At 38.7% G+C, this 27,525-nt stretch overlaps 1 protein-coding gene across 15 annotated transcripts in view; it reads left to right on the forward strand.

The window, feature by feature from the left end:
• mef2aa (myocyte enhancer factor 2aa) overlaps window positions 1–27,525 on the forward strand; it is a 223,771-nt gene that overhangs the window by 95,198 nt on the left and 101,048 nt on the right. For all 15 annotated transcript variants that reach the window (XM_087981265.1, XM_087981267.1, XM_087981277.1 and 12 more), the window contains one exon: window positions 6,327–6,530. In XM_087981265.1, coding sequence (XP_087837391.1) covers window positions 6,327–6,530 — 204 coding nt within the window. The remainder of the gene's footprint in view (window positions 1–6,326; window positions 6,531–27,525) is intronic.

Here is a 27,525-nt window from a genome sequence, read left to right on the forward strand (position 1 = left end):
ACGTGACTCTAAACCCATAGCCATGTGGTTGATTTTTAACTGACTGCTGACATGGCCGAGCAAAGGTCAATAGGAGATCGGAATAATTGCTGGCTTTGCCAGTGACGTCCATGTCCCATGAAAAGAATAAATAAAACATTTTCTGTTATGAGCGACCAGTGTTTTTTCCTTTGCATCAATAGAACAGCATGAACTTGACATGGTCAGTGGAAATATGTCCCTCCTTGGTGCAACCATTTTTATAGCTTAGATCATCTGTGGTGTTGCATTATGTGTGGTTTTGGCAGGTGGTAAACTTGCAGTGATCTTAGGGAGAAAGCGGGCCAATGTGGTTAATTTTTAGATTGCTTTTGTAAAGAGCCAGTGCAAATGAGAAGTCATCTGAGAGGCACTTGGCCTGTAAATATATATAGTTATATGCTAATATAAATTTTTATTGAGATTCAAAGCATTTCATCATTGTATGAATGATTCCAACTCATGTTCCTGCTGTCTTTTTTTTTAAAAAATCATCCGGTGTATCAACTCATTTGGGTTTGAATCCACACAACTGTGACTTCTACAATCCAATTCAGTACCCGCACGTGCTGTACAAACAAAATCAAAATGGTTGTAGTAAATGTTGTATCTTAATTAGGTTTCATTTTACATCACATTATTCACTTCCTGCAAGGGCAGGCGTATTTCTAATAATATGATGTTACTCGAGAATCGGTTGCTGGGAGCCACGATTTGCCTGCGCTGTGGCCTGGTTACAAGATGTTACTAAAAGCATGTGCCTTTTATCACCATTGCCCTCCCTCCTGCTGCTGCTTTGTTTACTTTAAATGGAGAAAGTACATGAGGGTTGATATTTTTTTCTGATACCCAACCAAGAATGTGCTAACATTGCCGTTTCGTTCGCTTCACTAAACTTTTGGTATGCACAGTGTCCACATCGGCTTTGATGATGAGAACTCAACATTAAATTACATGCAAGCAGCTTTAAAGGGGTGACAAGTAAGTTTCAAAAATGCAAATTGGCCATGTTTGGGGAGAGCACCATTGACTACAATCACTAAGGCTTATAACATATTTAATGAGCATCAATCCATTCAAAGTTTGTGTTTGGGATGGAGCTGACGGAAATTGCTTGGTGGGAGGTGATGGTGAATACGGTAGATGCGGAGGCGCAACTGCATATGAGCATCCATGTGATGCAATGGCCTATCCTTTTAACCCTAGGTTTGCAGGAGCATGAAATGGAACAGCAAGGGAGGGAGGAAGCCTTGCTTTTTGGTGCAAAGTATAAATCTCTACTGGGCAGAGCATGCAGCAGGGCTAGGAAAAAGCAAAAGGAAACTTGATGGATGCAGCTAACTGTTCTCTGGCAGTCACCTCTAAAGCAGACATCAGCAAATGATGCAACTCTGCATTTGGGTATCTGCTGATCCTGACCCATGTTCTCAGTTCCACATGACTGACTGCTAGGCAGGTGTGCCTATGCTTGTGAAGCATAGAATCCCTACAGTATGGAGGCAGGCCATTCAGCCTACCGAGTTCAAACCGACCCTCCAAAGAACATCCCACCTAGAGTCATACCCCTATTCTTTAAGCCTACATTTTCCCATTGTAAATCTACCTACCCTGGACATTATGGCCAATTTTAGCATGGCCAGTCCGCCTAATCTGCAAGTCTTTGGTCTGTGGGAGGAAACTGGAGCACCTGGAAGAAACCCACAGAGACAAAGGCATAATTTTCGAACTTGACTGGAGGCCTGTGACCAGTGGGGTGCCACAAGGATCGGTACTGGATCCTGTGCTTTGTCATTTACATAGATGATTTGGACACGAGCATAAGAGGTACAGTTAGTAAGTTTGTAGATGACACCAAAATTGGTGGTGTAGTGGACAGCGAAGAGGGTTACCTCAGATTACAACCGGATCTGGATCAGATGGGCCAATGGGCTGAGAAGTGGCAGATGGAGTTTAATTCAGATAAATGAGATGCTGCATTTTGGGAAAGCAAATCTTAGCAGGACTTGTACACTTAATGGTAAGGTCCTAGGGAGTGTTGCTGAACAAAGAAACCTTGGAGTACAGGTTCATAGCTCCTTGCAAGTGGAGTTGCAGGTAGATAGGATAGTGAAGAAGGCGTTTGGTATGCTTTCTTTTATTGGTCAGAGTATTGAGTACAGGAGTTGGGAGATCATGTTGCGGCTGTACAGGACACTGGTTAGGCCACTGTTGGAATATTGCGTGCAATTCTGGTCTCCTTCCTATCGGAAAGATGTTATGAAACTTGAAAGGTTCAGAAAAGATTTACAAGGATGTTACCGGGGTAGAAAGATTTGGACTATAGGGAGAGGCTAAACAGGCTGGGGCTGTTTTTCCCTGGAGCATTGGAGGTTGAGGGGTGACCTTTTTGAGGTTTACAAAATTGAGGGCACTTGATAGGGTAAATAGGCAAAGTCCTTTCCCTGGGGTCAGGGAGTCCAGAAATAGAGGGCATAGGTTTAGAGTGAGAGGGGAAAGATATAAAAGAGACCTAAGAGGCAAACGTTTTATACAGAGGGGGGTACGGGTATGAAATGAGCTGCCAGAGGAAGTGGCGGAGTCTGGTACAATTACAACATTTTAAGAGGCATTTGGATGTGTATATGAATAGGAAGGGTTTGGTGGGATGTGGGACTAGATTGGGTTGGGATATCTAGTCGGCATGGACGGGTTGGACCGAACAGTTTGTTTCCATGCTGTACATCTCTATGACTCTCTGACTCCACACAGAATCACCTGAGGCTATAATTGAACCCAGGTCCCTGGTGTAGGGAGGTAACAGTTCTAACCACTGTGTGGCCTGATGTGAATTGGTATAGTCTGCTTGCCTGTCTGATACATTTCTATTCTTTTTCCTCTTACCATTTGGGGTTCCCATTGGAAAATCCATTGACCTAATATTATACACAGTCAAAAACAATTCCGTGTCTAAACTCTTGACACAGGAAAGAAAACAGCAAGCTAAGAGGTGGGTTCAGCACTTCATAGAATGCTTGAGTCAAAATTGGGCTATGTGTAAAATCAGCACATTAAGTAAGATAACCTCAAATTGAAATTACCGGTTTCCAGAACAATCAGTTGCTTTCTGAAAAATTAGCATTGAATGATAATTGAGTGAGGCCAGGGGGATCTTTGTTATGGTTTGTCGCTTTTTGGTAAAGCTTATTTTATTTTTCATTAAAGATACTAATAATATTTAAGTTAAGAAAGCTGCTTAAACTGCTAACTAAATACCTTTTCAAAACCTTCCTGGTAGCATAATAATGATGTACAGTTATTTTTAATATACCGTAACTGAATGAAGCTAGGACCTGATAAGACTGAGGCTAAAGCTCCATAACCTGAGCTTGGTGTGGATCTCCTACTGTTTGTCTCCTACAGCAAAACTCTTCATATACTCACATGCAAAACCTCTAGATTGGGTTCCTTCATCGATCATTCATTCTGGGATAGACCATGTTTTTTGGGCAGGAATACAATCCTATCCTTTTCATTTTTATTACCTGTGGCAACAGATGAAATAACTTGAAGTTTTGTGTGTCTACCTGAATTAATCAATCCATTCTAAAAGGAACCCAGTGGCATTTTATTTTCTTACAGCTGATTTCTTACCAAATATGTTTGAAAGATAGTGTCCATTGGACTTTGTGATGTCTGGTCAGAAGTCCCTAAAATTATTCTGCCTGTCAAGAGTTTCAGATTGTACAAATTCTGCCCAAACAATAACAACTTACATTTTTTTTAATAAACACTAAATCTAATAAAATACTCAAACACAAGCATTATAAAGCAAAATTTGACACCGAGCCACCATAGACTTTGTAGCAGTTGATCAAAAGATGATCGGCTTTAAGTGCTGAAAAGAGGAGGAAAGCTGCAGATTGAGGGGTCGGGGCGAGGCAAGATGGTGGGTGTCTATGCATGTGTACCTGTGTCCATGTTTGATCATGGAAGGGGCTGGGGAAATAACAGTAAACCTGCAGGAAGCTTGGACCAAGGAGGTAAATCGAAGAAAGAGCTGATTGAGATTATCCAATCATAGCAACACATACTTGTTGGAGGGGAGGGGACAGAGATTTAATATGGTTGAGTTATGCTTTTTTAAAAATTCCTTCATGGGACGAAGTCATTGCCGGCTAGACCAGCATTGATTGCCCATCTCTAATTGCCCAGAGGGCAGTTAAGAGTCAACCACATTGCTGTGTGTTTGGAGTCACATTTTAGGCCTGACCAGGTAAGGATGGCCATTTCCTTCCTTCTCTAAAGCACATTAGTGAATGAGATGGGTGTTTTTGACAACTGACAATGGAATCAGTTGACTATTTAATTCCAGATTTTTATTGAATCCAAATTCCACCATCTGCCATGAAGGGGTTTGACCTGGCTCCCCAGATCATTACCTGGGTCTCTGGATTAACAGTCCAAAAATAATACCACTCAGCCATCACCTCCCCCAATGTTCTTACGTAGTGCTTAAAACAAAGCTTTGTACCTTTTTTTAAAAAAAAATTTTTAAAAACTTTTATTTGTCATTGAGTTTCTTATAATATACATGGATACAGAAAGTTAGGTTTCATTTGATATAAGTGTAATGGAAGAATAGCAGGAGCCGAGTGTGCTCTTTTTCTGGAAATTGAGCATTAAGTTTTGAATCAACCACTTTATAATTTTATATTCATTTTCTAAATTTCTCATCTAATGAGCTTGTTCAGTGATGGTAAAATAGATGTCTGTGTAAAACTGGCCACAATCCAGCAAGCTTGTTAAAAGATTTTTGCATTAAATTTTATAAGGAAAGCTAGTTGTTGTTACTGCTTTTTAAAATTTCTCTTAATATTATTTCCTGAAATGTAGTCATTACTCATGTCACTTTCTGCAATGTTGCCCAATCATCTAGTGTGATCTGCTTACAATGGATGCTGTTGGTGTGGGACTCACCATGTGTGAAGCTAGGCTGACTTCAAGCTCTGGCTACATGTTGACATTTCTGCCACCAGTCACTGGATAGCATTTTGAAGCATAAATTTATCTAATTTTTCTTATCCTTAACCTTGACTGAAACTTAGTATAGACCAGATCTTGGACTTCTTTTTGGGAGTCAGTTGTTCATTAGGTAATAGATTGAATGTCGCTGTGTTTTGCAACTTGAATTCCCATTTTTGAATTACGTGAATAGGATGTGATGTCAAATAGAAGTAACATTTTTGCTGACACAAAATACTGCCAATGTTCGAGAACCGAAATTAAAGCAAAATGCAAGAGAAGCACAGCAGGTTTAACAACATCTGTGGGAGAGGGGGTGGCAGTGGTACGGAAGCCATTTTTTTTTTTTACTAGGGGCATGGGTTTGAATCCCACAATGGCAGATAGTGAAATTTGAATTAAATAGAAAAACAAATCTGGAATGAAGCAAAAGCTAGCCTAATGAGAACCATTTAACCATTGTGGATTGTTATAAAAGCCTATCTGGTTCCCTAATGTCGTTTAGTGTGGGGTCGGCAGTCACATATAAGGAAATTTCTTTCCCTAATGTGGTTGATTAGCCATTTCAGAGGGCAATTCATTCATGTAACTTAGTTTGGGCCAGCCTTACTAGCAACAGTCTATATAGAAATACAGCAATTCAAAAGAAAGAGTTAAAGTTTCTTCTGAAGCATATTTAACTCAATTAATATGCAACTTTAACTTTCTTTCTCTTTGTACTAGATGCTGTCAGACCAACTGAGTTTCTACAGAATCTCCTATTTTTAGTAAACATTTTTGCCACACTGTTTTAAGATCACTTTTTTCTCAATTCAAAAGAGGAAATGTAAATTTGACCTATGGGAAGAAAGTTTTAAAAATTATTATAGAAGTTGATTATTTTATGTAGCGATAGTAGGGATTTGACACGAGGAAGCTGGAGCTAAATAGATCAATTTTAATTAGAAAATTTCTCCAAAAATTTATTAGACATACCAGGTAAAATAGAAAAGACCATATTTTCAAATACTTTGGATGGGTTTAAATGATGACCAGATGCATTTTGAGAAAGGGAGAATAAGGAGATATGGTAAGGAGTGGAAACGAAATCTGCCATTGAAGAATGAGATTTTGGGATAAATAATTATTAAATATCTGTTTTGTATTAAATTGATTTCTGCTTTTTAACAAAAAAACAATAGAATAAGTTTTAAAACCATTCCTTTCATCTCCAGGAATTCACACTGTTATTGTAAAGTTGTGCAATGTAAATTTTCAAAACTTCAGATTTGGACATAAGTTTTCTGTTTTTCCTCTTTCTAATGCAGGTGACGTTCACAAAGCGAAAATTTGGATTAATGAAGAAAGCCTATGAACTGAGTGTACTGTGTGATTGTGAGATTGCTTTGATAATATTCAACAGTTCAAACAAATTGTTTCAGTATGCTAGTACTGACATGGACAAAGTTTTACTCAAGTACACAGAGTATAATGAACCTCATGAAAGCAGAACCAACTCTGATATTGTTGAGGTAGGTACCATTATTGCATAAATTTGATTTGGTTGATATGTGTCCCAATTAAAACATTTAAATTTTGCTTACTAAAGGGGCTTTTTTTGGCTACCAGCAGGTTAAAATTCCCAATAAACTGTTCAAATTTTGGAAGTGCTCTAGAATGAGAGCTGAGTTATGTCTTTTAGGAGAGTTGAGGCTTTTTAATTTGTAATGTCACGCGTGACAGCAGCTTGGTCTGAACAGCAGTGCTGCAAGGTAAACAAGATGGTACAGATGTCTTTGGAGCCAATGTAAATACTATTGCTGGAGAATGGCTATTTTATTCTGATTGCAGTAAGCTGTGTTGCTCTATCTGTCCACATAGGCTCTCAGTGCAGTTCTGCACTCACTAGCCCATAATTACCATTTGCAAACGAGAGAGAAGTTATGGCAAGCAGTGAACAAAATCGTGAATCTTGTTTTTTATGAAGAAATACGTTCATGTATAAAAGATTCAATGCACAATTATTTTAATGTTCCAGTATTATGATATTTGGCGCACGTGAATGTTTGAATCCAGTATGGTGGATCATGGGGAATGTTAAGATCCCCTTCAATTAGTAATATGTAGCATTTGACATGGAGGTACCTTGTAGAGATGTGAAAGTCACATTGTCCATTAAGATAGATTGATGAGTATCTGATGCATACTACAAATCCCTGGGTATTAGTGGTTGACAACCAGGATTAGAGAGAGGAAGCAGACAACAGAAAGGCAGGATTCCAGATTAAATTTGTACATGTGGATTCAACCTTTTTGTAATATGAGATGTTTCTCCTTGGATGTTTGACTATCAGTAGAAGTTTGGTTCTACTGTTGAATAGTATTATTCTACAGTATTCAGTAAGAAGTGAAAATGTGGAAAGGAACTATGCTTCAGTTGGCTTCAAATTATGTTGTGTGTAGGAGGGGTTGGCTTTCTGTTTGGGTCTTTATGGGGGCTCTCAATAAGGAAGCCATTTTCCTGGATTGTCAGAAAACTGCTCCATAGGGAATACCACAAATTGGTAATCCTTCCAGCTAATTGAGTTCAAGAAACTCCCAAAGCTGACTTTATTCGATTATTGTAAATTGAATAAATTACTGATTTTTTTTTTTAGGATTCTTCGATCAGGCTAGAGTTGACTAAAAGGACTTAAATTTTGCTTTGGAATCCTCCAGAACAACAACAACTGTCCTCCTGTGTCTGGTATTTTCTTCTGTCACATATATCTCTTGCAACGAACAATGCAGTGCTTCACAACATGAAGCATGTCATTGAGTTATCCATTTAGGAACAGAGCCACTGAGGGATGCATACAGTGACATTGCTGCTTCAAAATTAGGCCAGTGTATCCTGTTTGCTTGCATCAGCACTATCCACTACTGCTACTAGCTAAAAATAAATGAAAAATAAATACATTGCACACGTCAGTCCAGTAGTAAGGATGCTCTAAAATTGTTCGAAATGATACACAGAAGGTTTATTTCTCAGTAGCTATTATCCTCACATACTCCCTGTCATTTAGTTGAATGATAATAAGCATTTGGTGTAGTACATTCCAATTAACAGTGCTGTGTCTTGTTTTTCAACTATCTGGACTGTAATTCTACTGTATCCTCTTCCTTCCTGAGGGCATTGGTTTTTAATTTAAAAAGAACTTGTTTTTGTCTCTGTTTTCAAGTTTGTTTATTTTTATCTTTTGATTTAATTCCTTACGTACAATGGACCTTTGCTCTGCAGAAAGGATGGCTTGTTGGCAGATTCCCAGATGCTTGACTATGTTAGTTTGGAAATGATTAGTCGAGCTGGATAACAGTAGCTTGCAGTGATTTCCTCTTGTCTGTTTATTTAAGAAATGCTTCTTCCTCATTATCCTGCCCCCTAACTATATGCCTGAGAATGGGAACTTGACATGAGGTATGTTTGGTGCAATCCCATATCTAATTGACTTCTAATGCGTTGTTGAACCCCACCTTTACACATGTGAATGAGATCTAAACAGGCTGTACCTCTTTCCCTCTCCTCAATCTGGCTAAATTTGGTTAACAAATATCGTGCAGTGTAATAATTTCATTGCCAGTGACAAATTAAAGCAACTGATCTTTGTAAAGATGTGAAATGGTTCAAGCTCTAGAATGGTTTCATCTTGATGTCTATGTGAGGAAACGAAACCTAATTTATTAACAAAAGCATTTGAGGACAAATAGTCTTGAGAAGTAGTTTTGTCTCAATCAATGCAGAGTAAATACAAGCAGAATAATCCTGATGTTGGAAATCTGAAACAAGCACACAATGTCAGAGGAACTCAGCAGGTATGGCAGTATCTTTTAGAGAGAAAAACAGCATCAACATTTTGGGCCCAGTATGCCTGGGCTCTGAAAAAAAGAGTCGTACAGGTCTCACAATCTGTTTCTCTCCCTACAAATGCTGTCAGAGTTGCTGATTTTCTCCAGCATTTGTTCTGCTTGAATATAATCAAGCAAGTTGACTTTGTTCATGGAATGAAGATTATAACATAACAATGTTAGAAATTCAAATGGAATATTGAAGGTATTTTACAAGGAAAACAGAATGTAAAAGATTTCTTAGTTTTGCTGGCATTGGTGGGGTCATATCAGTATACTGTTTGTTTCCTTATTTAAGGAAGAATATAAACTGCATTGAAAATAATTTGAAGACGTTTCCCTACACTATTTCATGCAAAAGGGGTGGGACCTTGTGTGGAAATGTTGATCAGGCTGGGTCTGTGTCCACTGAAGTTTAGAAGAATGAGAGGTTTTTAGTATAATATTCAGAGGAGGCCTGATATGATGGATGCTGAAGGTATTTTCTCTTGTGGGGAGGATAGAAACTAGTCACCAGGAAGAGATTTTTGTGAAAATAGAACAGTCACTCCCATTTAAGATAAAGATGAGAATTTTTTTCCATCATGAGTCTTTGAAATACTCTCTTCTATAGTTTAGTATTAACTCAGACCCCTCTGTGTCTGAAGATATCCTATTGTATATTAGTTAGCTGTGACGAATCCTCTCTTTTTGATATTGTGGTATAAAAAAATCCAAATCTAATTTCTTAAGCTACTAGGGTAAAATAAGCATTGCTGGATAAGATAAAACACTCTAACAGAAGTAAAAATATCAGACATCATGCAGAATTCAGCATCATTGGAGTGTACTGAATCATTTACTGATGTCTGTTGATTGTATCCAACTTTGCTATTGTACTTTGAGATAAGGAGCTAGAATTTCCTCAGGTTGAAGTTTAAAACACCTCCCAATAATTCTGTTGCATTGTCACACTACCCAGCTAGTTGATCAGACTGAAGCAAAGTTTACAACTTCATCCTGTCTGAGTTGGATTAACAATATCATCAATATTTTTCAATTCAACCTTGACTACCTCTTTCCCTACTTCTGCCCTTTCCATATCTTTGCTATCCTTGCAATCTTTCTACAGGGCTTTCTGATCTCTACTTTCTGTAGCCTCTTAATTTAAGGAACCATCTGCTTCCCTTTCCTCCATTACCTTATCCTTAATGACACATATGTATCATATTTTAAGATCCTTTTCTTTCCCAAGTTCTCCATGGCTTTTCTTATCTCCACAAACTACTGCAGATTAGCATTCCTACTTTCTTGCTTCGATCCTTTTTTACAGTGCTCCCTCTCCCTCGCCCCCCCCTCGCTCTCCCTCCCCCCTCGCTCTCCCTCTCTCTCAATGCAAATTGACACCTCACTATTGTTTGAGAGTTTAAAAATCATTTGTGTAGTGGTCATTGGCAGATATATCACCTTGAGAATTCATTAGTGACTGATAGTATTCAGAACCTAAGGTAGTTGTCTCAAGAGACAGCTTTTATTCAGCAATTTGCCTGCTGTCATGTCCCTAACTCTTGTCTAGTACCTAATCTGTCCGATGTTGGGTATGTCACCTTCCTTCTTCATCTGGCTTTGAATATTGTGGGCTCACCTAATTCCAATTTAAGGAACATGGCGAGCAATTGAAAAGTTAAATCTGCCATAAGTTGGGCATGATATGGACAATGTAAATAAATGATTTAAAATATAATTCTGGTGGTTGTACATCACTGGCATCCAAACTGAGTACTGCTGCAGTCAGGCCCTCAAAGTACACTGCTCCTCAACACCTTACTGAGGTATAAAATCTAGGAGTGGACACTCTGTATTCTACCCAAGACCCAGTCTCACAAGTGAACTATATCCTGTAGACCTCATAGCAATATTTTCAGTTTAAAATATTATGTACTTTATTTTCTGCAGGAGCCAAAGCTGCATTGCCTGTATGACCTGTAGGTTTCCTGGAATGAGAAATATCTTTATGCTCATTCTTTTCCTTTATCTGCATCTCTTCATTATATGGAATTTCAGACATAGAAAACAAAAGAACTCCATCTTATTCTGTTGGAAGAAGACTTAGTTCAGGATCTTCCCTCTTTGATTTTTTTTGGTCAAGTTTATACTCTGTATGCAAAGGCCGCTTTTGTTGGGTAAATAAACACAATTTCAAATGTTGATAATGTTCTTGAAGCTCTTATTTTGCCCAGGTCAGGATGGGAAACACAACATGGGAACTGGAAAAACACGTTAGAATTTCTACTAATTACCTAGTGATTGAAAGACTGACAAATGATGCTGTCGTGATGCTGTCCAGGTCCAACCAAAATTCACTGAGTTCATCATGTGGTTGTACGTCACTTGATTTGTTTGGAATCTGTCATCAGATACTGAGTGACCGACTGACTAAGCGGATGAGCGCATGAATCAACCGTGCCTGTTTTGATTTGTGAACTGAACATTGTTTCACTAATCTCTTCAAGAAAGACCATTCTGAATATATTTCTTTAGGGTGAGAGATTAGGAGCTGTGGAGAAGTGAAGAGATTTAGGTGTCAATTTACACCAATCACTAAAAGTTAATGTACAGTTTCTGTGGAAGAAGTAATAAAAAACTTAAAATACTGATCATTCTCTTGAACTGGAAAATGCAAATGAGGAAGTAAGGCTTCAGTTGTCTAGAATTTTGGTCAGGCTTCTTTTGGACTACAGAAAAGTGAAGAGAAACCATACAGATTGATCAGAACAATTGGCAGATTTGAAGGGATGAATTAAGATGATGCATAAATTTGTTTTCCTTGGAATTTCATTGGAGGAATGATCGAAGAATAGTGTTTAAAATAATAAAGGGGTTCAAATGGGCTGATGCAGAGCAACTATATTCTCTGGTGGAGGATTCCAGAACAAAAGAGCATTATGGTAAAATCAGAGTTTGTGCATTTCGGACTCTAATCAGGAATTATTTTTCTGACACAGGCCAGTGGAAATCTAGAACGGGTCTCAAAGTGTTGTGGATTCTGTGTCAATTGCAATATTCATAATATGAATGCTAACAGATAACGTTATTGAAGGATATTGATTACAATTGGATAAATGAAGCTGAGGAAAAGACCAGCAGTGACCAAAATGAATTATTGTAAAACAGGTGAAAGGGACTTAATGCCTGCTGTTGTTACTACTATGTTTTTCACAGTAATTTTGTTAGTAAATAGGGAAACATCTTTCAATCATAGGGCTGGATTTGTACCCTTTGCTGTTTGTTTTTGACTGATATCAGGGCTTGTCAGAAGATGGTGAATTCTGATCATTGTCAGTGCTGGAATTTTATTTTTATTTAAGTAAGCAAGTATTGTTCTTCTATAGATTTGTGTTTTCTATTCATTAATCACGAACATAGAACAGTATAGCAAAGGAACAGGCCCTTCAGTCCACCATGTCTGTGCTGACCATGACGCTATTCTCTGCCTGTTCATGTGTCTGTTTAAATGCCCCTCATTTGCTATTGTTTCTGCTTCTACCACTGGAAGGTTCTAATCAAGCCAACTGTCCAAATGTGGAGGTTTTAGAAGGAGCCTAGAGAGTAGAGAGGTTGCTACCTAGAGGTTATCAACAGTAAATGCTGAGAAGCAGCTGAACCCTTCAGTGTTTTGCTGTAACTGCAGTGTAAGGCATCTTTCTGTTTTGCTCCTTACACTGTGTCTCTGGGCCATAGAGCAGGTGTGATTTTTGAGAGGACAAGCAAACAACCTCCTCCCAGGTACTAGTCTCTCAACAAGTGTGCAATGTGAGCCTGATAATTGTTCTCCTGATGATCTCTGCCTCCTGTGAGGAAGCACCTGACCTCGACTTGGTGTTTTCCGCGTAGCAATATGACTAATCAGAAAATCACCAGGTTAGGAGATCTTGAGTGTGAAAACCACATCCTGCCACTCTGTGGTATTACTTGCTGGTATTTTACTGTGCTACATCAGCAAATTATATATATTTTTAAATTACATTTTAATGTCTATTGTACCCGCATCCCTTCAAGAAGTGCAGTTTTATTTTTAGTCAAGTAGATTCACCACCTGCTCCAAACCAGCGGTTTTCACCTCTCTACAGATTAGCTGGAGACTGTGATAGTGAGGCTGTAGCATCTGTCGCATTGGCAGATGGAAATGTAGAATGGACTGTGGGTGGCTGAGAGTGTGCAGCTGCAGCTAGACCTGTCTGCATTAAAAATGGCAACCCCACAAGACAAACTACTGAAGTTTGTTGTTTATTTTTTTGTTGTTGGCCGGTTGATGATTCAATATTTTTGATTTGTATGGCAGTGGTGATTTTAAGGGAATGAGTTTTCCCACTTGATTACCCACAGATGCAAGTCCTGAACTTAAGTTTAATTGTCAGAAAGGGCTGCCGAGCAAAGACAAGACACTTCCTCATGGGGAGAGAAAGTTGAGCCAAAGTTCCTCTGGGGCCACTCATGTGAACTTTCTTGTGACTGATCTGGCTGCTAAACAAGGCTGTCATGTGTGCCATTGAAAGACCTAAAATACAATACCGCATCAGAGAAAGTCCTTTAAATATTATGATTTTGGATAATAAATAGTGTTCACTTGCATTTTTGTTTGTGGATACTGAGTTATTTGAGAGGTTTGAAACCTCTGCATGGTTGCACATTTAAAGGATAAATTATGACATACCATCATAAATGTGTATGTAACATGCAGACACTGGAAGGAGGCAGACTAGGCAGCTTCTGTGTGCTGATTTATCACTCCTGGTGCTTAAGCTTCAGTTAACATCCTCTCTTAACCAATCAATTGAACAGGAAGGACTGCCCCACCCCAGTTTGATTTAAAGGAATTATCAAATACTTGGTTTATGGTTGGTTTCCTGACCATTGTTAAGAGTCTACAAATTTTTTTGTTGCTTTATGTAATTGTTTGAAGTTGTAGGAAGTCCACAGGGAGTGGTGTGGCAGGTGCTGAATGAGTTTTTGCTGACTTCGAGGCTCCTGTACAAATGAGTTGTTCCCACAAAGAGCTGCTGCTGCAGATGTGTCTACTGAGTTACTGCATATCTTGGAAATAGAAGCCAAGGGATGCAGAACAGGAGGAGGGGGAGCATAACAGCATAAGAAATAGGAGCATGAGTAGGCTATTTGGCCTCTCTAGCCTGTCCTACCATTCATTAAGTTCATGGTTGATCTGCCCCAGGCCTCAGCTCCTCTTTCATGCCAGTGCATCACAGCCCCAATATTTCAAAAAATTATCGGCCACCTTTTTGTTTTTAAATACTCTGCAGATTTTAAGATAGTGCTTTCACTTCCTGGACCTTGTCTGGATGAACCCTGCAACTTGATGGAGCAGGTGCCAAGATTAATGCTGATCTATTGCATGGTGAATCAACTCCACCATCATGAAGGAACAGCCCGTGCCACGAGTGAGTGAGGGAAGAGAAAGGGAGCAGGCAACCTTGAGCAAGTTTCTTCCGCCTGGCAACATGTGACAGGTTTATATAAGTACGATACAGTGTGGCTGGGTTGGCTAACAGGCATCAGCAAGACCACAGAAATGTGGCGGGCATGGGTAGCCCAATGTTATGCTAAACGAGGACACAGCAAGTTGGTGGTGCATGAAGCAAGTGCTACTCAACCAGAGTGAGGCTTCAGTAATCCTAGCAATCTATTTAAGAACTGGTGATTGTGATTGGATTAGATTGTGATTGGATCCATGCATTTTCTGGTGAAATTGATTAACTGTTACATGCTGGAAAGGATGGCCTCCAAGCAGGGTGCAAAGCCCTCTGTAACGTTGGTACTGGAGTCCTCCATGCTCCTTCATATTGACTAAAAGCTTTATAATAGGCTTCCCAATTCACCAGGCATTTTATTACATATAGCTACCAGCAATCTTTGAGGTTTTTTTATTGACTACCCCATCAAAGTGCTTAATGGAATTATCTATTGCAGCCTGTGTGCAACCACACCTCTGGTGATCTGTGCTGCCTTTGCTCTCTTCCTTTGTTGGTAGTGTCATCATGCCTAGCCTCTTCTCATAGGCAGATCCTGCCTCTGATCTATTCTTTAGGATAGGTGTTCTTCAGTACCTGAGATGGTAGCTGTGGCTGTGAAATCAAGTGGACTGTACTTTGTTGTCTTCAGCAACCCAGAGGTCGCAGCAATATCTGGCTAGGTTGTACATTGGATATTTTGAAAGGAAAAGGACATAAGGGCTTCATATTAATGAGGAAAAACCAGAATCATTAAATAGGTCACTCAGTCACTCAGTTGTGTCTGGGTCAGCCCTCTGGAAGAGCAGACAGCTGGTCCAATACCTCGGCCATGTCTTTGTGCCCTTGCACATCTTTCCTCCTGAGCAGGTTTAAAATGTTCTTTTGAAAGACTTGTTTGAATCTGATCTGCTTCCCAGTGCTCTCTGGCAGTGCTTTCCAGATTCTGACTATTCACTATAAAATAAAAAACCTTTTATTTATGTCACCATTGATTCTTTTTATATGCTTGTAACATCTGCAGCTTATAAATAAGAGATTTGATATTCCAATGATGACTATGAGTAGGAGAATTAGATTTCAGGGTTCGTTCCATCGTTTTCGATGTGTGGAATGCTCTGCCCCAGAGGGCAGTGGAGGCCCAGTCTCTGGATTCATTTAAGAAAGAGTTGGATAGAGCTCTCAAGGATAATGGAATCAAGGGTTATGGAGATAAGGCAGGAACAGGATACTGATTAAGGATGATCAGCCATAATCATATTGAATGGTGGTGCAGGCTCGAAGGGCAGAATGGCCTACTCCTGCACCTATTGTCTAGTTTCCGCCCTGTTGCTGGATGCAGCCTCAACAGTGGCCGCCTAAGTATTAAGATTTCACGTGAGGTTATTCAATTTCTTTGGCATTGTGTTTGACTTTGAGATTTGACATCTGCATTGATTTTCATGGTTATCTGCTCCCATTGTTTTTTGACCACACCTGGAAGGTCTCCTGTTCCCCTGAAGATTAGGACATCATAGGAATTATTCATTTCCCCCAAAAAGGCCAATACGTGCTCCAACCATGCGTTACGGACTAGCTTTAGCTAGTGCTGCAGCTTATTATTGAAAGCACAAAAATAGATGGGAAGACAAGTGGTGAAGATGACACAAGCAGTTTGCAAAGGGATATTGATGAGTTAAGTGATGAGGCAAAAGCTTAGCAGATGGAACATAATGTGGAAAAAAATAGTGAGGTTATGCACTTTGGCAAGAAGAATAGAGGATCTGAATATTATTTAAAAGGAGAAGGTCTTCAGAAAGCTACAGCTCAGTGAGAACTGGGAGTCCTTGATCCTGAATTATGAAAAACTAGCACACACGTTCAGCAGGTAATATAGAAAGCAACTGGAATGCTGGCCTCTGTTTCAAAGGAAATGGAATGCAAAATTGGAAGTCCTTGTGTAGTTTTAGCAAACAACTAGAAAGTCATGAACCATTTTGATCTCTTTAGCTAAGGAAAGATACACTGAGATAAGGTGGTCCAGAGAATGTTCAATTGATTGATCTTGGGTATGGAGGAGCTATTCTGTAAGGACAGGTTGTGAAGATTGAACCTGTACACTTTGAAGTTGAAGAATGAGGAGCAACGTTATTGAAACATGCAAAATTCCTGGGGGTTGGGGTTGGGGGTGGGGTGGGGGAGGCTTGACTGGGTAGAAGTGGAAAGCTTGATCCTCCCTTGTGGGAGAGTCTAGGACCTGAGGGCATTGTCTCAGAGTAAGGGGGTCACCCATTTGAGGCAGAGGTGAGGAGGATGATTTTTCCTGAGGGTACACAATCTGTGGAATTCTTTATCACAGAGGGCTGTCAAGGTTGGGTTGTTGAGTGGGATAAACTTTTTTTCATCAGTAAGTAAATCCAGAGTTAAAAACATAAGACCTAACTTTTCCTTCCTGCCTTATCAGGTCAGTCATAGTCTCGTGGAATGGTGGACCAGAATGGTCTGAGTGGCTTACCTCCGCCTTGCATCATATTTCTATTATTTTGGGTCTCTGGCTGCTGCATATAGTTGACAAACAGCTTGTCTATGCATGCTGCTTACAACAATCACTTCAAATTAGTACCTAATGCAAGTTACATGCTTGCATTCCAATTAATCAATTGCTTCTCATGATCACATACCAATTGTCAGACCCTATTGAATTTAGCCCCCATACCTAATAATTGTGAAAACGATCTAATTGTGAATATTTAGAATAAAACACTGACTGATCTTGACAGGCCATGCCTCTCTGATAGGAGAATTGATTCCCTACAATCTGACTACATAGTCTTAGTTATTATTTTTGAATCATATTTTTATTTTAGTCTGAATGAATATTATCTAAACAAGCAGTGTTTACCATGATTGTTGGATACGGATGAGATTTTTTACGTATTGATTTATTTCTTTCCATACACCTGCTTCAAAAAATAGCAAGTGACGATAATTCACCACCCACATTTGTTCAGTGCAACACTGGAACATATTCTGTACCCATAGGCTGTTGCTCACTGTAGTTGTTGAATGCTAACCCAAACCTTTTGTTATTTCATCAATTTATGTGCAGCTATGAGGGTTCAATAGATGTGAAATGCAAATAATGAAATATACAAAATGGTATTCAATTTTTGGAAGCAATATTGCAGAATAAAATCATTTTCTTAGAGAATGCTGAAAATGTTTACCTTCATTGATCAGTGCATTGAGTATGGGAGTTGGGATGTCATGTTGCGGCTGCGGAGGACACTGGTGAGGCTGCTTTTGGAGTACAGCATTCAATCTGGTCTCCCTGCTATGTTAAACTTGAAAAGGTTCAGAAACGATTTACAGGGATGTCGCCAGATTGGAGGGTTTGAGTTATAGGGAGAGGCTGAATAAGCTGGGGCATTTTTCCCTGGAGCGTTGGAGGCTTATAAAATAATGAGGGACATCGTTAGGGTGAATAGCCTAGGTCTTTTTCCTGGGGGAGGGGAGTCCAAAAATAGAGGGCAGAGGTTTAATGTGAGAGGGGAAATATTTGAAAGGGACCTGAGAGGCAACATTTGCACCACTCTCTGCATGCGTATATGTAACAAGTTGCCAGAGTAGATGTTGGAGGCTGGTACAATTACAATGTTTAAAAGGCATCTGGAGGGGTAAGTGAATAGGAAGGGTTTAGAGGGATATGGGCCAAATGTTTGCAAATGGGACTAGATCAGATTAGGGTCCCTGGTCGCTGCAGATGAGTTAGACTGAAGGCTCTGTTTCTGTGCTGTCTTACTCTGACTCGATGCTGAGAGACACGAGATTAATTTTGACTTTGCATGATAGCGTAAAACAGGTGCTAGTGACTCAATAGCCTGTTGTATGTGCCCTTTGGTCTTTTCATTCCCTTGAAGTAAATGGAAATAACAAATAGGAGAGATGAAAAAAGAAACCATCACTTTGATTATCACCTGTTTTAAATTGCTGTGCAAAGTCTGAACTAAACCCCAGGATCCTACACATAGGCATAAGGAAATGTTTCATGGGAGAAGATCAACTGTTTTACCCATTCCGTCCATACATCATGACATTGCTTTGCATGTGGGAGGATCTGTTGCTGAGCAGTGGAGAATTTTACAGAATTAACAGAAAACATTAAGGAAATGTGGTAAAGAGCATAAATGGGCATAAAGCAGTTGTATTTTGTATTTTGCAATGAAATTAGACATTATATCATTTGTATCAAAAAATGTCAAAGATGCCCATGGCCAGATTGTTTTTAACTTGTGAGCAATAACCTATGTGAGATAAAGACTTAAACATTTTTATTATAATAATTATATATATTATTTCAAGGACAGCATAATTTTGCAATAATAGACCTTCCCACCGATTAGATTTCTCTAACTTGTTGCCGGACCTAGCTATGGTTTTTGTAACTTTGCTTTCCTTTGATTAAAAAAAAAGAGTTAGGTGTATATTTCTGATACACATTACTCATTTTTTTTGTGCAAAAGGCATCCTCTTTTATTGAAATGTGAGTTTCCAGGGTGCATTCCAAGATAAAGATAGTGATCATACCATAAATTTTTTTTAAAAAATTATATACTTGTTATAAACTCCTTGTTGAGGAGGAGCCTGTAAAAGGTGTAACCCGATTGAGGAAAGGGCCTCTGTTCCCTTGTTCTGTTTCACCTTCTAACTTGTAATTTTTTGTCATAGAGATGTACAGCACAGAAACTGATCCTTCAGTCCAACTCGTCCATGCTGACCAAATAATCCAACCTAATCTAGTCCCATTTGCCAGCACTTGGCCTAAATCTCTCTAAATTCTTCCTATTCATATACCCATCCAGATGCCTTTTAAATTTTGCTATTATACCAGCCTCCATCACTTCCTCTGGCAGCTCATTCCATACACATACCACCCTCTGCATGAGAAAGTTGCCCCTTAGGTCTCTTTTTATATCTTTTCCTTCTCCTCCTAAACCTATGACCTCTAGTTCTGGACTCCCCCACCACAGGGAAAATACTTTGTCTATTTGTCCTATCTATGCCCCTCATCATTTTATAAACCTCCTAAGAGGTCACCCCTCAGCCTCTGACGCTCCAGGGAGAACAGCCCCAGCCTGTTCAGCCTCTCCCTATAGCTCAAATCCTCCAACCCTGGCAACATCCTTGTAAATCTTTGCTGAACCCTTTCAAGTTTCCCAACTTATTTCCGATAGGAAGGAGACCAGAATTGCATGCAATATTCCAACAGTGGCTAAACTAGCGTCGTATAGAGCCACAATCTGACCTCCCAACTCAACTCAATGCTCTGACCACCTTTTTGCTACATCTATACGTATAGCACATACAACCCGACTCTTTCTTTCACAAATGCTGCCTGACCTGCTCCACCCCCGCCCCCCAGGTTTTCTAATAAATCAGTGTCCACTCACAGACCAGCTGTATGAGTCAATTGGATAAGATTTTATATCAGTTATTTCTTTGCTTGGTTAGAATTGAAAAAAATTCTGACCTAGGGAAAAGCGAACATAGGTGAGCATTCATCTACTAGTATGCATGGCAGTGCTTAAAAGCCCAGTTTCTAAGATCTTTCAAGATGGACTTTGAAACCACAAAGGATGGACTAGGCCTTTGTCGGACCGGAGAATTTCCAGGACTGTGGGAGGTCGTACGGCAGCAAAGGAATTTTTAATCCCCTTTTAAAAAGTGCTGTACACTGTTGTTCATGATCCTTCTGCATTTTATTATTGAATTTAGAACCTGGAAACTTAAATAAGCACCAACTGCTCCAGAGTCAGTAATTCATGTGAGGTTAAAACATTTGGTTCTATATCCCGTGCACACTCAGGTGTGAGCAACAAGATAGTTTTTGGACCATTCAGCAAAAGACTATGATCTGAACTATCCTGCACAAAAAAAATCTCTCCAATAAAAGTCATAGTAGTCTGGGCATAAGCACACCATGACCTTGTTACATAAACAGTGACTTTTCATTGACCAAAACTGGAAATGGAACTATACTGCAAGTGCTGGATGATAGAAGTAACTCGGGAATGCTGGATTATGAAGGTGCAAAATGTACTTTCAGCTACTGACTGCCTTCAACTTTCTGTGTGAATCAAAGTGAGGTGTTGTATGCTGGATATTATTTTTCAAAGTTGCTTAATGCTTTTCCAAACCCACTTTGACATTAGTTATTTGATTTGCAATTAAAGATAAACAATATACCATAATATAGCTAGTGTGATTTCAAACTCCACACCTCTCTCTTTGCCTTTCCTCTTTTCCTTCAATCTGAACATACAAAATAGTCATTGATGCAAGACTATGGACATTCATTTACCTGATACTTTGTGCATAATTTGATTTTTTTTTTTGTCTACCAGTCACTACTACAATTAATCTGAGTTAAGATCCTAACTTATAATTTAACAGCTTTAAGACATTTGTTATGGCATCTCTATCACTAATGCAAAATTGAATTTGTTTACTCCACCTCTGTGTATCTATCTTTTCTTTTCTCTGGGCAAGCCATAGTTTCTGTGATAGGTGTGAATAGCTCTTTGGCATGAACATTTTCTAATAGCTTGATGAGGAAAAAATGTACTTTTTCACTGCCTTGTGACATTCCCTTTGGCAAACCTGTGACTTTTCCGCCCCAGATACGTTGTACCATGTGATTTATGTTCTCTGGGGTGTTTCTGTAAGCAATGCATGTAGATAGGAGTAATTGTATTGTCTACTTGCATTGCTCTTGAAGAGGGCAGAGCTCAATGCATTTGAACTCTATTTATTGGCCTCTGATGCTCAATGGTAGTTTGACTGTTCAAAATAAATGATCAGAGAAAATATAAAGACAGCTTAGTGGACTGTGAGAGTTACTTTCCGATTTTTAAATTCAAGAAATGTTGATTTTTATAACAATTTTAGTTTACTGCTCTAAGTTGAGCTGACTTTTAGGAAACAGAAAATGTTGGACATGAGTACACTAACTATGGTTTGCATTACACTAATAACAAACATGCAGTATAAATGGAGCATTAGAATAATGATTAGATTAAATGTTTGAGTGATTTGTTTAGAGCTGTTTGGCAGTGTGTATGTTTGAGTACTTGGTTTGTTTTCATGTCTGTGCATTTACCGGATGAGATGAACATTTCAAGGTTGAAAAAAGTGTCATGTATTTAGTCCCAGTGGCTCACTTTGGCCAGGCACAGCAAAGGATCTGACTACATCACCTAGCATTCAACCACTTCTACAATGCCAGATCCTGTCTGCATCCTGTGCATTTATCAAATTGTCCTTTACAGTTGTATACAGAAACAGATTGCTTAATTCCGGGAATACAATATAGATCACAAAGCGCACATCAACCCCTGGGATTAATTATTCACTGCTGTCTTTTCATAGAAATGTACACATATTGTATCTACATTCATAATTCAGCATGACCCAGTTGCAGCTGATTCTGGCTCAGCTCCAAAGCCCCTTGGAGCTTCCAGGATTTAACCATCAGTAGCTTTCATGTTAGGATGGCTCACATGTTACATTTGTATGTAGGGTATATTCAGTAAAACACTGGATTTTCTGAGTTCTTCCATCGAATACCTGCGGGAGGTCAGAGAGATCTGTTTATTTCAATATCGTCATCTGCTGGAGCTTACCTAAGCTGATAAATAATACTGTGGGAACAGCTGCACTATGACCTTTTTTTCTTTTAGAACTAATAATAAATGGAGAAAGTCTCTTGGATTACATTGCTGCTGTTTTGCTGTCAGGAAATCACAGCTTGCAATTTTGCAAATGTAGAATTAAGCAGGATAGCAGGAAGAATAAAATATGATTTTGAGCTCCAACTGTAGTGTTCAGTTCAGGGTGCGAACTGTTGTAGGTAGATGTTATCTGTATATCAACACTGAGCCAGTGGCAGCCATTGACAGATGGAGATAGATTTCAAGGCATTGATGGATTGTGCCTGCTGTGAAAGTTTGTTTTTCTGATGATGTGAGCAATGAAGTGGCTTGCAGCATCCTTGCCATTTGAGTTTCTTTTAAGTAATTAGCAGACATGAAGATGCTAATCTTTGTGATTCTTTCTCATTCAACATACACTACATACTTAGAGTTAGGATCAGTCAGTTTATGTTCTAGGGAGAACATACAATCATTGTGATGTTTTCTGAAATGGCAACTGCCACATTCAGATGACATTGGATGACACTGAGCCATCTGTTAGCTTTATTTTCATGCCTTGCAAAAGGCCCTGAGCACAGATCCAAGCAACAGCTTGTTATTTTACCATAACCTTGGGTTAATGTTCTGTTCCAATATCGCACACATCATGATGTTTTAGGAAGAAACAGAATCATAACTTTTTTTTGGGAGCAATGTAAAACGTAAGACAGAAGAAGGGAAAAGATATGAAAGACCTTTATTTGGAATTGCCTTTGACAGGTATCTTGTGCCACTTTGTCCTTCTTTTGAAGTACATTACTCAGTTCTACCTGTGAAACTGTATTGCAAGGCACTAATAGGAGAAATTTACTGAGGGTTCGGGTTGCACCAGAGTCATCTCATGAGGACATCAGTTTGCATTTGATTGACCAAGTACTTTATCTGGTACTTAAATATCTCGCTGATCCGTAACACGGATTAATGTCTGGATTGCTAGACACTGTTTTAAGTGGCTTTAGCAGTGTCCAATCTCCACCAGTAGGCTGCTTATCCATTAACGTACAAGTCAGCAATAGTAAATATTAGTCTGACTGCTTGTGAGGCATCAATTACAAAAAGTTGGGTTCACTTCTTTCCAGGTATCAGTCAATGGAGCTATTCATGTTAAGTGGAAGAAGTTGACACATGATATTCAGACAGATCACTTTCTGCCACCTCCAGCAGAATACCATCATCAAACATAGTGTTGTGTTCCATATGGACCATTCCCTTGTTTTGAAACTGTGGTCCACACCTCCATTATTCCTAACACTTCCTTACCACCCCATAGTTACTTTTGCAGCAATCTCAGAAGGTGTAAAATGCGTTCTTTTGCCTCCTTGTCTTTCTTCGTCCAAAGTGCCAAAAACAGCTTCCAGGTGAAACTGCTTCCTGCTTTTACTTTGTTCAATCTAGTCTACTATATTTGCTGCTCCCAATGCCATCCCCTTTACATGAGTGAGACCAAGTGTAGGTAGTGACTAAAGGAAAAACCTCCATTCTGTTTGTGTGTCTGCACCCTTGCACTTGTCTTGTCTTATCAATAAACTACCTTATCCCATGTTAACATTTAGGTCCTACTCTTTTGCTACTGTGTTCCAATGAAACTCAACATTAACTAAGCATTTTCTGCTTAGACAGTTTATGACCTCTGAGTTTATGCTGAGATCTTCAGCTTCAGAATTTGACCCCCATCCTCCATTTTGATGTCAGTAAACCCCCACCCTGTGTAAAAATCCTAAATTTTTGTTGGGTAGCTGAAAATTGCTGGCTTCGTTTTGGATACCCATGAAAGAAGTCTCTTAAGAAAACTTGCACAACTGCTATATGAGAATACCCATCATGCCATTACAAAGCATAACTTTGGATGATGCAAGTGGCTGATTCCATCTAAATTGAATGCATCTTAGTGATGGAATCCTCGAGGAATGTTTCATCAAATTACCCCCTGTAATGACACTATTTCTCTTTTGTGGTTGTAAATTTCAGTAAGCCAGTACAATATGTCATTGAGCATGGAATGATGTCCTTGACTTTATTAATCAGTAGAGTGATTTTACTGAAGACAAACTAAGCAGGTCAGGGTAGAAGCATTAGTGCAAATAATGACTTTAAATGTGAGCTGGAAAGGAAAAGAGACATTTGGAGATCTGGAGCATACTTGTGTCCCAAGGATTCCATAAACACTTTTTTTTTGTTTTGCTATAATGACCACATCTTAATTTCTCACAGTGAATTAGATGGTTGAAATTATTATTGAAGCTAGTATTAGTCTGGACAATGGAAAATAACAATCCCCAACTCTTTGACCTCTTTGAATGAAAAAAATTGTAATACAAACTAGACACTCAAACAAATTCATACAGAAAATCTATTCCATTTTTCAAATCCCAGGATCTTATAGTCAACACTGACATCCATGTTTTCAAACTTACTAGATATATCTTTTATTCACTGTATTACAAGAGCGATGACAACATGCAGTTTTGTTAACAAAAAAAGACACCTGGGATCATACATGTTGTGGGAAGAGAAGTGACTAACATTGCCTTCTGTGTTTGTTTACAGAATGCAGATGAACTGAAAAATCTTTTTAAAAGCAAGCGTGTAATGATGTTTCATAACTGTTTCATATTTCATCATCATATGCCTATTTTAAAAAGGCAAACCATTATATTAGGACAGCCATAGCCCTAGAATTTAAGGAAAAGTTTTGCAGTGCCACAATCATTGTTCATTTTTAAGCTTGATGGTTACAACTTTGATATTTCCAAACTTAACTTTATTTTGTGGAATCACATGATTTGACTTTTGCACACATCTTTTGGTAAGTCTCATGATTTAGACATTGTGACTTTCAAATTGCATGCCCTGTTTACTAGAATGAGAAACACAAGGATGAACTTGTGTGTTTTTTGCAACAGAGCCTAATGAATAAAATTGAGTTTTTAAAAATGGTTATATTTCAGTAGTCCTAATTGTCTCAGTGAAAACATGCGTAATTACAATAAGGGTAAACTTAGTCATATGAATGTGCATAATATTTTGGCCGAGAATAGCTATTGTTTTGATTATCTTAAACAATGTAGTTAAAACAATTCCATTACTAAGTCATGATTCTGTTGTCAGGAGCAAAGGAACAGTACTTGCTACTGACCTCGAAGAAAGTTGGCCAGAAATATCTGGAGTGAATTTTATGCTATCAATAAATTCAGTTTCATTCTACTAGCTGAAAGGATTCCCTGGCCTCCAGGAATGGCAAAACCATCAAGCAGGCTAAGTGGCCAATCACACGGAAAAATTTCCACAGGCATGACCACCTGGAGAAAACCCACACAGACGCAGGGAGAATGTGCAAACTCCACGCAGTCATTACCTAAGGATGGGATCAAGCCCAGGTCCCTGGCGCTGAGAGGCAGCAGCGCTGACTACTATGCCACCCCAAAATAAGAGTTTGTTAAGATAGCTTTTCTGGAGTTTGAGCAACAACTAATCCACCAGGAAATAATTTAAAGTCTGCAAGGTCAGGAAACCATTGTTGGCAAGATTCGAACCTGTGCATGGAAACACCAATGGATTTCTAATCCATCACTTAACAGCTTGGCTATTTCGAGATATTCTTTTTGTGACAAAATAGCATGAAGGAAATAGCTTTCCAGATTTCTAAAGTTATTTTTTCTGGAACAGGGAAGTTGGTTAGCAATAATTATTACATTGAACATTTAGATGTGATTCCGCAATTGGATGGCATTTGCTGGATAATCTAGATTGTGCAGATAATTATGCTGGCAACCAATTTTGGATTGTCATTGGGCTTATTAGCATGGCAGACTTGCATGTAGAGGTAACTACAAACTTCATTATGTCAGATCCTGTTGTTTACACACAAGAAACACTTGCTCGTAAACTGCAACTGTTTCGATTCAAAATAGGTGACAGCCATTCTCTGGTTCGTTTCTCCAGGCAATGCTCTCACCAACCAGAATAAACCATGTTATTCTAGCTATCAGTCATTTATTAACTGATGTATTCCCTCTTGACAATGCACCTGCCAATCAGAGTTTACTTCACAATCAATCAGCACACTCCTCTTGTACAGGATAAATATTGATTTCACTTTGGTGTTTATTTCGAATTGCCCTCATGAGTGCAGGAGAAAAATCCTCAATTTAAAAATGTGTCCACTGTTTCAGCACTATTTGAATTATGACTTTGTTGTATTTCAATTAAGAATAATTTTTCAGCAAGAATAATTTGTTTAAAATAGGAATTGAAGTTTACGTCAAATTACTGGTTTTTGTGTTGACTGCATCTTCAAAGACTTCTACAAGGCTGTGAAGAAACCAGGGTATCCCTGAAAGCACTCTTCAAATTTCTGTAACTACTTGTGTATGGATACCAGAAGTTGCTATCAGTTCACTTATTACAGAATAGCAGCAAAATTTGGGCTGGAAACCACTGATCAATTATGCTTGTGAATTTACATTATGGGATTATTGTCATATTTGGATATATTAGTTTCATGTATAGAGGTAATGTGAAGTCTTTAGAAATATGGATTTTTATAATGTTTATAAGTATGATAGGATCATTAATGATCCAGAAGAGACTAGCAATGCAATTTTTAAAAAGTCACTTTGTTGCCAGCTGGGCAATATTGTCGTGTGTTAAATACCTGGGAGATAACTGCTTGCTGCAATTGGAACTGAATCTTATTATGTAATATTTATGAATATCATTAGATCTGCCATTTCATATTTTTGTAATGAAGGCAAATGGGACACAGCTGCTATTACAAGCAAGTCACATAAAACTTTATAATTAGTTTGATTGATCAATTACAATTCTAAATGCGAAATGAATAAAAATTAGAATGAAGCAACTGACTAATTACTGAAATCAGCAGAGGAATTTTAATCATAACTGAATGTGTAAAGTGCTCAGTGGAAATTGATAACATTGTGTTTTAAGGAATTCTAGACGTAGCAGTAGCTGTTTTGTTAGAATTACAGCATGATATGCAACAGTTTGATAGGACCTACATTTATTCGCATATCCGCAGCTGTGTAACTAAATTGCTGTGGACTCTGTTGTGAGATGACTAGCGGGGAATTAAAGCCCAGTCTCTTCTCTTGGCTTTTGTCTAGGCTGCCCTTAATTGCATGTTGTATTTGTTTTTGTCAGTCCTTCAGACTGGCATCACTTGCCTTCTAATAGTTTCATCTTTAGCCATACTGCTGATATTAAATGGAACTTAAATGCCTCACCACAATGAGAAAGAAGCATCCTAGGAGGTGGAGACAGCAACTATGGTTAACCAAGAAAAGTAAGAATAGCATCCAATTAAAAGGAAAAAGCATAAACCTGGCAAAAAATAGCGGTATGCTGGAGGATTGAGAAAGTTTTTAAAAACTAGCTAAAGGTGACTA

Source organism: Chiloscyllium plagiosum, unplaced genomic scaffold (assembly GCF_037043375.1).
Source record: "Chiloscyllium plagiosum isolate Xiang-an unplaced genomic scaffold, Cpla_swu_hap1 HiC_scaffold_39, whole genome shotgun sequence".
Taxonomy (NCBI): domain Eukaryota; kingdom Metazoa; phylum Chordata; class Chondrichthyes; order Orectolobiformes; family Hemiscylliidae; genus Chiloscyllium; species Chiloscyllium plagiosum.